This window comes from Carassius gibelio, chromosome A23 (assembly GCF_023724105.1).
Source record: "Carassius gibelio isolate Cgi1373 ecotype wild population from Czech Republic chromosome A23, carGib1.2-hapl.c, whole genome shotgun sequence".
NCBI lineage: Eukaryota > Metazoa > Chordata > Actinopteri > Cypriniformes > Cyprinidae > Carassius > Carassius gibelio.
This window is the reverse complement of record NC_068393.1, coordinates 8,413,682-8,427,535: the sequence shown is the minus strand read 5'-3', so window position 1 is coordinate 8,427,535 and position 13,854 is coordinate 8,413,682. Positions and strand designations below refer to the sequence as shown.

Below are 13,854 nucleotides of genomic sequence, written 5' to 3'. Positions count from 1 at the left end.
GTACACTGATCATAGGTGTGCGATATTTATCATCAGTGTGCAAGCTAACGTTATCGAGTTTGCAAAACAAAAACATGTCTTGCCTGTGAATGCAGTTGCAAATGTGATTGATTCTGTACAACAGTTCGCCGAACAAGATGTTAATAGATAGCGAGTCACACTTTACACACAATAGTGTTGTTTCACCAATGAAAACTGTTCCACGCAAAGCTGTAGCAGGACACTTGTGTGCATTTCAGAGCAACACTGCCCTGTTTTGTTCTTGAATGAATCTGTTTTTGATCATTTGAGTCAGTGATTTAATTATCCAATTTATAAAGACAGTCACATGCTTCATTTCTAAATTAATCGGCCATTTTGAACGAATCGTTTGAATGAATGAATCATAGCCTATGCGAACAACAGTACGGCAAGAGTGTAGTATGTCCCGAATTCACAGTATTCATAAAATAGTAGCCGAAAAGTACCCAGATGACCTACTACTTCCTATTTGATTCTGAAGTGCATTTGATGGACACTTTACTATCCCATGAGGCCACGGGAGAGGTTTTATGAGTGCAACTGACGCTGGTGGGTCACGTGAAAGTAACAACATGTCGGATGTCGTACGTCCAAATTTCATTCATACTGCCCATATTCACATCATATACACTGCACCTTTTTAGCGGTCATGAAGTAAGTTCAAACATACTAAAAATATAGTTATCGCTATTGGAAAATAATCCCTCAAAATACTGACTTTTGTTTGGCATTATTGCACACTCCTTACACTGATAAGCATGTGTGTGTGTGTTCACCTCACATGCCCTCTCTGTGGTAGATGACATTTAGCACTCCCAGCTCATTGGCATGTGTAAAATCCCAGTCAAGAATTCAACTTGGCTCTCTAACTCACATAGTGACCTTTAAAGCATTCATGTGTACAAGCTGAGAAGATGTAATGGCATGAATAGAGCTGCGGATACGATTGCGTTTGTCATGTTAAAACCTCTAACCGGTCTGGAAAACAACGCCGAAGCATTAAGTATTTTAGCCTGTACTGTAATCTGCAGGCCACGGCACGACGCAGCATGCATCTGAACACAGGCAGGACTGAACCAGCCGATTTCAAGAAAACCGCCGAGTTTGATGTTGTTTGAAACTCCCAAATGTGTGTGTGTCTGTGTGCGCCCTGCTGATCTCTTTTCCTCCGTGTCGAGCATTGTTTACCGTGCTGTGCAGCGCTTTGCAGAGCGAGAGGAAATCACAATGACGGGGATTTCAAAACTCTCTGCAGCTGTTGAGAAAGCCTTGAGAGGTTTTTTTTCCTTCCTCTTGCTCTCTCACTTTGCTCTCTCACTCTCTTTTACTCTCTCCATTATATTGCCCTTTCTTTCTCTTTCCATTGCAACCCCCCTCCAACTCACTCTTACACACACACACACACACACACACACTTTTCTAATAATTTCTCTTTTTGCAAAAACAATCTTCTGAGGCAACTCAATCTTACATGACTTGTAGCATGCAGGTGTGTTTGCACTTGGACACAAAAGCCATGGGAATTGTACCATTTGTAGATTTCTGATTAGGATTATATTAGGTAAATACAATATAAAATGATTTCAACTGGAAATGGATAATGTAATAATATAATTAATTGCATTTACATTTTTTAAGCTCAGAGAGAAACTACAGGTAATACTTTTAAAAATTAATTGTTCACAATGCACAACCCTGGTTTTAAAAAGTCCAATGATTTTCCCATGTTGAGCATAATGTGTTTAGTGAAGTGGAGCAGAGGGCCATGCACACACCTCATGACATGAAACTGGGCGTGTCTGGACAAGAGAAGGAATGAGCAGAGATACCGAGCGTAGAGGAGTGTGTTCAGCTCACCTGAGCCAAAGACGTTCAGAATAAATGTAGACTGACATTTTTGAGGTACATTTAATGCCACTAGAGGTGCACATTTTAAAATAAGAGATCAGAATTGTGTTATTAACATCAATGCACATTCAGGAGGTAAAATGTATGAACATTTTTAAGATATGGCTAGCTATGGAACAAGCAATACTGAGTTAATTTATATGTATATTAAGGAAACATGTTGAATTTATTGATGAATATGTAAACCTGATAATTGTGCATTTAAAACGCATCCAGTTTATTATTAATAGTACTATTAAAGAAACATTGGTCACACTTTATTTTAGGATCCAATTCTCACTATTTACTAACCATTAACTATAATAACTAATAACTACTTTTGCCTCAATTAACTCCTTATTTGCTGCTTATTAATAGTTTATAAGGTAGTTGTTAAGTTTAGGGTATTGGGTAGGATTATGGATGTCATGCATTATATGTACTTTATAAGCACTAATAAACAGCCAATATGTTAATAATAGACATGCTAATAAGCAACTAGTTATTAGTGTGAATTGCACCCTATACTAAACTGTTAACGAAACATTATGTATGACCTACACATATACATCACATTACGTTTATCAATGTTATTTAAAACTGTGTAATGCACATTTTAAATTGATTTCATATACATAAATTGAAGTATATTAAATATACATATATTTTCTGAGTGTATCTTGAATTAAGATTGCCTTTACTTATTCTACCATTTTTTCTTTTTTTAACATTTTTTGAGCTTTATACTTAAAACAACAAACTATTTAAACTTTAAAGTTTAAAGAAAGAAAGACGTATAAAAAAATATTAAGCAGCAAAACTGCTGGATTGATTTCTGAAGGATTGTGTGACACTGAAGACTGGAGTAATGATGCTGAAAATACAGCTTTGGAATAAATTGCATTTAAAATATATTCAATTTCAAAACCGTTATTATAATAATAATATTTCACAAGTTTGCAGTATTTTTGATCAAATAAATGCAGCTCTGCTGAGCATAAGAAACATTAAATATATCTATAAAAATTTGATTCCTGCCTATTCATCTATTATTAGTCCTAAAGTATGATAGTATACAGTTTAGCTTTTATATTAAATCCTGATGACATTTAGGGAATATTAACTAAAAAGGAGACAACACTGATTAAGAAAACGTTTTTTTTTTTTTTTGCCGTGATAATGGTTGCATCTAAATTCCTGTTAGCATCTATATGTTTTCTCCAAACATAATCTACACTAGGGATCTTTTTATCTGAAACCAAGTTGTGAGTTTTGATCGGTCACAGGAAGTTGATTAAACACACATTTACCCAGAGTGCCTGTATGTCCAGACCTCTCCCCACTTCTCATATTCCTTCCCTCACACCAACCCTGAACTGACAGTCAACAAGCACGGTCTACAGACCTTTGACCTCCCTGTTAGTCATGCCATACCAAGCCAGCCAAAGAGAGAGAGAGAGAGGAGGAAGAGAGTTGAGAGGGGGAGGGAGAAATGAAGGCTTAAACTCTCTCTCTCACACAAGCCACGATATATCAGCCATCATTCCACTCACTTCCAAACTCTTTATTGATGCACAAGGGTCAGACCAAAGAGATCCGAAGCGGTCCTGGGTTTTAGAGGTCAAATGTCAAAGTCTGAAACCTGATCCATTCATGTAAACCTGGACAAATGTCATGACCCCGTCTGCAGTGCTGGGATAGCGAGGCAGACGTTACCTCCACGGCGGTGGGATGGCTGTGTCCGTTCTCCAGCTGAGGAACCCCTGGCACGATCATCTCGTCCTCTTCTGGTGGTTTCCAAATGTACTGCTCTCCGTTGCCCATGAAGACCGCCTCCTGTTGGATACACGAGGAACATGCGAGACGGTCAGATCTCCTCGAACATTGCAATTTGATGTCAACTCAAGTCAAGCTCTCCATGCTCATGAGTTCATGAGAGAAGCAGCGACATCCATTTTGTGAACCAATCAATTTCTCCGTTTTTTTTTTTTCTAGGCATTTTGAATGAATCAGCAACTGTTGTTTGTGATAACACTGAATCATACGTCACCTATCAGAGTGATTCGATTCTACAACCTGACTGATTCAACAATCCATATGAAGAGATGAAAAGAATCATTCACTCAAAAATAAAAATGTATTCATTCTCAGTACATCAAAGATGTAGATGAGTTTGTTTTTCATGAAAACAGATTTAGAGAAATGTAGCATTGCATCTCTTGCTCTCCTCTGTAGTGAATGGGTGCCGTCAGAATGAGAGACCAAACAGCTGATACAAACATCACAATAATCCACAAGTGATTCACATGGCACCAGTCCATCAGTTAATATCTTGTGAAGTGATAAGCTGCGTGTTTGAACCAAATTAAGGCCGTTGAAGCGTTATTATGGATAGAGGTATTTTGTCCAAAAGTGAAGGTTTAAAGTTAAATCGTGTTAATGATGGATTTGTTTCTTACAAACATGCAACTTTTCAATTCACAAGATGTTAATTAATGGACTGAAGTCATGTGGATTATTGTGATGTTTTTATCAGATGTTTGGACTCTCATTCTCACGGCACCCATTCAGCGTGAATAAACTTTTAGCAAAAAAAACATTTGCCTTGTCAACAAAGTAAAATAAGTTTAAATTAAAGCACTAAAATGACTGAAATATATATATATATATATATATATATATATATATATATATATATATATATATATATATATATACATATATAAATTAAACAGAAAAAGTAATATAAAACAATAATACAAATTTAAAATATTTAAAACAAATGTTATTAAAATGAATTCTTAAAATATAAAATAAAGGCTGAATATTAATAAAACTACCATGACTTAATGACCTAAATTTTGGTCTGTTTCTGTCACAGAAAGCTATTATATGAAATCAGAACACTTGAAATTTTAGCAAAAAATGTATAAACCAGTTTTGTGATTACATTTTTTGTCATTTTGGAGCTCAACAGTACCACTCCTGATTCATTTTCATTATGAAAAATAAAACGGGTGGCCAGTGCATTCTTCAGAAGTTCACCATTTGTGTCTCACAGAACAAGGAAAGAAAGTCATGCTGGTCTGGAATGACACGAACTGTTCCTTTAATTTAGAGCTGATTGGTGTTTGTTTCTACAATGGAAATGTTCTTTGAGTTAATCATTGCAGGGACAGATGTGTACGCAGAATAGAGAGCCAATGATTAAAGTGGGAAAGAAACACACCACCTCTATGAAAGATTAATACCAGCAGATGAATGGCTTCAGTGTTTGCTGCTATTTATTTCCCTGGCGGAAGCAACTACCTGCTCTGTGGTTCCTCCCAGATGCCTTTAACAAAAAAATAAAAAATACAAAAAATAAAAACACACACATGGCGGGGCAGGCAGCCTACAAACAGACCTTACATAATCCAGCCCAGTGCACTGGAGTAACACATGTGCTGCACAACCACACTGCATGCTTGTTTTCATACAAACAAAAAAAAAAATAGCTCTAGATACTGGCTTGGATATGATGCAGGTCAAAGACACACACACACACACACACACACACACACAAATATTGTTTAGCCTTTCTTAAACATCAAATGGCACACTGTAAATCAGATTTAGAAAGATAAGTCTGCACTGAATACAATACTGTGCCTGTGTAAACAAGCCATCAATCAACAAACCTCTGACAAAGAAGATTTTTATCTCCATATGTGGCAAACAAATGGCACAAACACACACATAAAGACAAGTAGAGCAGAGCTGAGTTAGCAGGAAGACTGGATCATTATCCGATCATTGTCTGTGTGTTTTCCATTTTAAAGGCACCATCACTCTGCTCCGCAAAACTTGATACAGATATGGGTGAGATGCACACACACACACACACACACACACACACACACACACACACACACACACACACACACACACACACACACACAAAGTAACAATGCAACCCTTCAGTTCATTTTTAATACTAAGTCATCAGAATGTTTTCTCATTTTAAATGAGTAAGACCATGGGCAAGTCAACATTTGAACAATTCTTGGACCTCTTTTAATAATAATAAAAAAAAAAAAATCTAAAGATTGACCATGTAAATGTCACCAGTCATATTTCTATCAAGAAGGTTTTAGATAATGCTTCAGCCTGGTGGATCGAGGGGATGTTTTCATAGGAAACAGCACTCTCAAGTGGTCAAAACGTGTAACTGCACTACCAGACTCTGCGCATTTAAATTGGCGCAAATGCCAGACAATTAATTTTTTTCTCACTTCTTTTTTTTATGTCGCCTACAACAACAGCATTAGCTTTTCTCAAAAAAAAAAAAAATGAGAGCAAAATGAATGCAAAACATACCATAATGATGCTGGAGTGTTCTAAGTCGTTGCCATGGCAGTGCCATGCTTAACTGTTCTGAGTGTTTTAGGGTGTTTGTTACTTTTTAGTTGCTGGGGTGTTCTGGGTGGTTGCTAGGGCACTGCTATGCTAAGTTGTTCTGAGTGTACACTCTCAGAAAAAAAAAGGTACCAAAGCTGTTGGGGCAGTACCTTTTCAACAGGGAAGTGCCTTTTGAAAAGGTACTACCCCAGTGACAGCTTTTGAACCTTTGTTTGTGAGAATTTAGGGTGTTTTAGGTGTCTTGAAAGAGTCTACATGACACTCTGTTCTCCAGGAATATCCGTTCTTTAAAGGTTTATGTGAGCGTTTCGCCCCTGCAGGATGAGCTATAACTGTTCTGAACCTGTGGGGCTGATCTGTGTCATATTCACCTTCGGGAAATTGGGCAGGTGAAATGGTTCCAGTGTTTTCCTAGGCAAGGTGCTGCTGGAGGACTCGCTGCTGGACACGCTCTGGTGCTCTCTTTCTCCATCCTCCAGCACTTCCTCCCTCCTGCCGCGCTCCAGCTTCTTCACCTTCCGTATGGAGGCGTACTCCGCCGTCACTTCGTCTTGACTCACGCCGTTCACGCCTCCTCTGCTTGCACCGCGGCCGCTCCCGTTGAGCGTCGGGCTGTGGGCACGGCGCTGAGTGGGCGTGTTGCTTGACGTCGGGGCAGGGGCAGCAGGTGGGGCAGCTTTATCAGGCCCCGCCCCTTTGATCCCAACGCTCTCGTACAGGCCGTCATCAGGCAGGAGGGATGAGGGAGAGGAGCGGCGGCAGACTTCAGAGTAGGTGTGCTCACATTCCTCATTCTCAGATTTTTTGGGAGCTCGAGGCAGCTGGCGGCCTGGACTGGGACGGAGGTCAGACGTGGAGCGGCGGGTATGAAGGAGCAGAAGATCCATGCTGGCCGGACGGCTCTTAGGGCCACCTGTCCATCACAATAACACAGATTAGTATTAGAGAGATGGGACTGATTCAAGTCTGGAGGACTGATGTCATATTGGATAAAATATTGTACAAAGGGCCATTAATAAAAATGTCACATTTGACATAACTCCAGGAAAATACAAGAGGGCAGACCATTACTATTAGGATTGTGTTTCTGACCACACACTCACAATCTTACATGTGTTTAAACCTGCGTAGAGGTGGTGCAATGAGTTTGAAGTCAAAGTGAAACTACAAAAATGTAAATATTGTTTTCTAAACTATATACCAGATGATATTCCTAAAGCTAAAATGGTCAAATAACCCTAGGCTAGTTCGCAAGCTAATTAGCATACCTGACACTGGCACCTGTTTGTTCCCAGCCAACAATGAACATTCTCACAACGTTTTTATGAAAGTTATTAAGTTATATAATTTTTTAGGACAAAACATTCTTAAAGTAATGTTTCTGGAACATTGTTATTACTTTATGAATATTTTATATAAGGTCTCACGACATTGAGAGAAGACATTCTTGTGATCTTGTGATGTTATTTGTACTTGGTTATTAGAATAAATAAATAAAAAAATGCAAAAAAAAATATGCTAGATTTTTTAAATAATATTAGTAGAAAGTTGTAAGTAAATTATAAATAATTTGAAAATTAGACATTTTACTGTTCTTAAGAAATTAAAAATAAATGTTATATCTTCGGTGAAAATATAGTAGAACTTTGTTAGAAACATTTCGGGAATCTTTAAATAAAGTTCTACTCATGGCAAGAAAACCGGACATATTTACATTCTTAGAAAATTAATAAATTTTCAAATAATATTTGAGTGTGGAAAAAGTTACCAGAACACTGGAAGAAAAGTTTTTTGTAACTTTTAAATAACGTTATAATTGTGACAAGGAAACGGGACTTCATTTTCAAAATTTTACCACCATAATTTGTAACATGGGTTGAAACTTGTGGTCTCGGTAACTTCCGCAGAAAAAGGAAAGTCTTTTCACAGTTGAAGAAATATATTAATATTTCTTGGAATAATGTGGACTGATGATCTGAGGATATTATGACCAGGAGCATGTATTAGGACAGTAAATAGAGTAAACCTTGTTTTCATGTTGACCTTGTTATCCTTCTTATTGTGTATTTTGTGTTTTACACGCTAAATAAAGTGAGTCTGGATTTATAGAATCAGAAGAAGATGTATTTAAGGCTTAGAGATGTGTGTGTTGTGTGTGTGTCATCATCAGCCTCGCAGATCACACGTCTGTGACTGAGGGAACATGAGCTAGTAAACATCTAACCATGACAAGTCTCTGGAGACGTCAGTCTTTGCACACTCGTGCGTCGGCCAGTGCATGTGTGCGTCTGTGTGTGGTTAATGTGTCTTGTGTCCATATATCATGAAGAGCAGTGTCTCTCACCGTTTGCGTTGCAGGGCAGTCTGTGCATGTCATGCAGGCGGGTGTCAGATTTACTCATCGAGTTCAGCTTGGACTGGCGCAGAGCAGCCTGAAATTCAAAACATCATCATCTTCATGTATGTACTGTACATCCATGTCCATAATTACACTTTGTCCAAATATACTTTTTCCGCACTCACTGTTTCTTTTCTTTGAGCGCCTCCGTTGGCGTGGCCATGTTTGCTCTTGCTTTTTCTGTAGACGTAAGGAGAACATAAAATACAGCAAACATGTTAAAGACCTGAACATCCTGTAAATAGATAGTTTTTAGTATTTGAAGGTGAGATGAAAATGCTGTTGTCAGGGAGTTAAACAATATTAAGCTGCCTTGTTTTGACCAAATTAGAAGCGCAGCACTATATGAAAAGTTCAAGATAAAGGGCAAATCTAGGGCAGAGATCATTATAAATATGTTTCATTTAACCATGGAAAGTATAAATTAATATAACTAAATATTTGTGTGTGTTATTTAACGTTTGTGCTAGATTTTCACATTAGCTTAACACACTAACCTGAAACTATAGAACACAACAGTGACTGGTGACTTTTTTTTTTTTCTTTTTTTTTTTTGCAGGCTTGGCTCCAGTGATTTTTGCATACATTTTTACTATAAACATACAACAAAATAATAATACTTTTATATTAATAATAAATTGTTACAAAAATATTTTTTTAATTTTTTTAAATGATACATATTTTGTATTGTTTTATTTGTATTTTTTTATTATGCATACAAGTTTTATTTTTTCTTGGAAGAACTGTATACTTTTCTTCAGCAAGGATGGATTCATTTGATCAAAAGTGACAGTAAAGACAGAAATTTAACTTTTTATTATTTTTTTTATTTTTATTTTTTAATAAATGCTGTTCTTTTGGAAGAATCATTAAATAATGCATCAATGTTTCCACAAAAAATATTGTTGATAATAATAAAAAATGTTTCCTGAGCATTCAGCTTTGCATCACAGGAAAAAATTAATTTACATTTTAAAGTATATTCACATAGAGAATTTCTTCAAACTGTAATAATATTTTACAGCATTGCTGTAATTTTTATCAAACAAATGTTTTTCAAACACCTTTAAGTATAAACACGTAAACAGAGTGTAGAGAGACTAACTTAATTATATACTTTACTTATTCATTTCACTTAATGGAATTGGATGTTTGCTGTTGAGCTTGATTTTCATTTTCATGTTAACAGCGACCTCGTTTATTTGATTTTGGTTGGTGTAGTTCTTCACCTTCATTATGGAGGAAAGTGAAGGGGAACAGTGGAAGCCCGACTGCTGTGCTCTATTAGAATCATCTGTAAACCGCTCAAGAACGCAGCGCTCCTAATCAGTCACCTATGAGATCACATTCTGTTTAGAAAGCTGCAGTCTTCGCAGACACTAGACATGCAGCTCTGGGTTTTGTGCAGAGCTATTGTGCACTGTTGAATGGGACAGGAAGTTACATTCCTCTACAGCGGCTCTCTGTGGGTATATCGAGGGATGTCGTAATCATGAGGGACTAGATGTGATGCAGGTGTGCTGGAGGAAGATAGAGCGGGAGGATGGAGAGGTAACCCTGACGATCCCTCCTCCCTTGCTTTTCTTCTCCTCTCGTTCCCTACACACACCTGGTGTGACATCAATTAATGCTTCTCTCTCTCTCTCTCTCTCTCTCTCCCCCGATCCTACAGCCTGTGAAATACACTTTTTTTCCACACACACCTTTCTTTGTTCCTCTCACTCTCACCCCATTTTTAACATCCGCACATCTCTCACACGAATTTGCGAATCTGTGCAAACAGAGGATTTTCTCTCCTCTCTCTCTCTCTCTCTCTCTAACTCCCTAAACTATATGAAGCCTTTGTTATGGATGAATAGATAACGAGACATTCAAAGTAGAATTAAGTAGAACAATGTTTGCATAATGGCAGTGTTTCCTGTTTGTTTGTAGCTGTGCCTCGTTCTGTTCCTTTGTGAAGGTCAGAAACTCAGGAGGCCGGAGGGACACGTTCACACCTGGGTGTTAGTGACCCTGTGTCTACACACATGACTTGCAGAAAGCACTGTACAAAGCTCAAAAACGTGCACAGCAAAATAACAGCTGCACCTGGCTACTGAGTACGCAGTCATGAATGCAGCATTAGCAAAGCCATGTTTTAAAGGAATATTCAAGGTTCAGTACAAGCTAAACTCAGCTACAGTAATCACTCCAGTCCATCAAATAACACCTTGTGAAGCAAAAGGCTGCATGTTTGTATAACAAAATCATCTTGAAGACAAAGATGTCTGAAACAGGAGAAAAATATGCAAAGATCAAGCACCGTTTATAAGTGAAAACAGTCGAGCTTGACTTCACAAGTTATTAACTGATGGACTGGAGTGTTGTGTATTACTGGTGGATTATTGTGATGTTTTTATCAGCTGTTTGGACTCTCATTCTGACGGCACCCATTCGCTGCAGAGCATCCACTGATGACCAAGTGATGCAATGCTACATATCTCCAAATCTGTTCTGATGAAGAAACAAACACATTTGCATTTTGGATTGCCTGAGGGGAGTGAATTTTTTGAAATGTTCATTTTTTCTGAGCTAAATTATTATAATATATATTTTATTTTTTACAAAATCATGTTAACACATATTATGTCTTGTGGCTATACTGCTGAAACTCTAGTATTTTAATGTTTAAATATTGTCCCCCATTCACTTACATTGTACTCAGATTTGTGCTTTTTTAAAGAAAAGGAAAGACAATACAGTTTTGTGGTAATTAATATCATGCCACAAATGCTGGGGTTTGAACTTGTGCTGAACCTAGAATATCTCTCAGTTAATTCATGTTGAATCCATAATGATTAATAAAAGTCTCGTCTTCTGAAAAAGAAATCATTCAAATAATATTATAATAGTATTTATCCATAGTTGAATTAGCTTTAATTTTATATTTTCCGTTTTTCTTTTGATTGTAGTCATTTTGTTGTGTGCTTTTGTCATTAATATTTTGTGAATATCAATATAGCTATAATAATAATAATAATAACAGTAATAATATTTTTTAGGTTCATTTGTCAGTTTTCCTCCTATTATTTATGTTTTGATTCATGTAAGCTTTATCTCAATTGACAAATTATTTTGAACAGTTTTAGTAATAAGTAACGAGTCATGTCATAAAGCGACTCTTTGTGTGAGAAAAGGAATCAAAAAATGTAAACCATTAATTGCTAAAAATCTTTTCATTCATCACCGCGCACAAATCTTTTTTTTTTTGCATTTCCAACCTGGCATAAGATAAAAAATGCAGAAGCAATGGCATTTGGTGTCACTGACAGTGCTGAGATTTATGAGATTTATTTATTAGATTATAACAAATGAGCAGTATCTTTAATGGTGGTTTTTTTCTGTCTTCTTTGCATTGTAAATAGCAGCATGAACATTCTTCAAACTGTCTCCTTTTATGAATAACGTTACACTGGTTTGGAAAACATGAGCGTGCATACATTTTCATTTTCTGCAATGGAAAAGAGACGGAACATTTTATTTCTGAAACAAGGGGTTTTACTCAATCATAATCTGTGTATCTCAGAGCAATGAGCTCAGTGTGTGTTTTTCATTAGGCATCTGGTAACTTTGCAGCAATGCCAACCTGCTCTCTGAGCTCTAAATATCACTTGCTTTTACTGTACCTTGATTTTAACCATTAGAATGACACTAAAACAACTATTTTGTACAACAATCCAGAGCAAGTTGTTTGGCTATACAGCAGAAACATGAGTTTGTGTTGAATATGCAAAAAAAAAACAAGAACTGTATAGTCCCTATTCATCTTTTCTCTGAAACGTTACATAGAACAGAAATAGAACGATGCCTGAGAGCATGTGAAACTGATTTGTTTGAGGGTTTCGTTCCTTGTAATATCTCTAAGCAAAAGACTTTGTCACAAATGAGCATCCAACGCAGAGCTTAACTTAAGGCATTTCCCAGCGAAACGGCTCCTACAGAGGGCACGCAATCTGCTGAAGGAGTGATATTAGCATTCATCAAGTCGCTCCGCAGCAGGGAAGGAGAGATGGAGACGGAAAGAGAGACAGAACTGAAGAAAAAGAGGAGGAGGAGGTGCTCTGACACAAGAGTGGAGGAGAAAGAGTTTTTAAGAAGCTGCATTCTTTCGACATTTGAGTGGGGCGCGTCTGTGCACAAAGACTTTTACGTGCAAACACACAAACAGCTCAGGAATAAAGATATGGGTGTGAACCGTAAAGAATTAACGGTCCTGGTTTTGATTCTGACTGCTCTTAACGATTGCGGTTCCTTAACAGTTCAATTAACTATTCTTTCAGTATCAGGAGGAACATTTGGGAAAGGAGAAATTCTGTTGATGTTGCTGTCGCTGCCCTCAGCAGTCCACTTGATGAGATCGTTTCAGATTTGAAAGATCTAACAAATCTGAATGAAATGTTTTGCAAAAGGTGTGTTTACTTTTTGATGCAACATTATTAAGCAATCATAATTAAGCTTAATTAAGCATAATAACAGTAATCCAGAAATTAAGAAGGCTCATGCATTTTTTGAACAAGTTAATATTATGGTCATTAATCTATATGCAATAGAATACAATTAATTTAAAACAGTACTAAATAAAACAACAAAATGCCATTTTAATGATCTTTCTCATTTTCTTTTTTGTGTAAACTTATGACCACAACTGTAACAAAGTAATAGCTCTTGCTTTGTTTTTAAAATACAATAAACAACCTGAGGTTCAGTAGGTGAATCAGTAAATGATTCATTAGTGATTTGATTCACTAAAAGAGTCAATTAACGAGAGTGATTCTTTCGTGAATCAGACTACACTTCTTGAACTTAATGTTTTTGATTCACATTAAAGAACTGGCTCATAAGAGTCTAAATGTTGTTTTATTTTATTGTGTTAATTAATTTTATTGGACTCCTTATTTATTATTATTATTATTATTATTAATATTATTTTGGTAACACTTTATTTTACAGTGTCCTTGTTACACGTACTACATACATGCAGCTAACCCTAAACCAAACCCTAACTCTATATTAAATATATGTTGTTAATTAATATTCCTCAATACATAATTGTATATTTACACAATAAGAAGCACACAAAATATATTTTTTTCTTTTTTTTTTTAAGG

The 13,854-nt window shown here is 36.6% G+C and overlaps 1 protein-coding gene across 1 annotated transcript in view; it reads right to left on the bottom strand.

Moving 5' to 3' along the window:
• The window catches only part of LOC127944836 (uncharacterized), a 46,163-nt gene that overhangs the window by 4,916 nt on the left and 27,393 nt on the right, over positions 1 to 13,854 (bottom strand). The window contains exons 3-6 of the mRNA XM_052541141.1: positions 8,833 to 8,887; positions 8,654 to 8,741; positions 6,681 to 7,222; positions 3,625 to 3,744 (exon numbers count right to left, since the gene is read on the bottom strand). Of these exons, the coding sequence (XP_052397101.1) occupies positions 3,625 to 3,744; positions 6,681 to 7,222; positions 8,654 to 8,741; positions 8,833 to 8,887 (805 nt within the window). The remainder of the gene's footprint in view (positions 1 to 3,624; positions 3,745 to 6,680; positions 7,223 to 8,653; positions 8,742 to 8,832; positions 8,888 to 13,854) is intronic.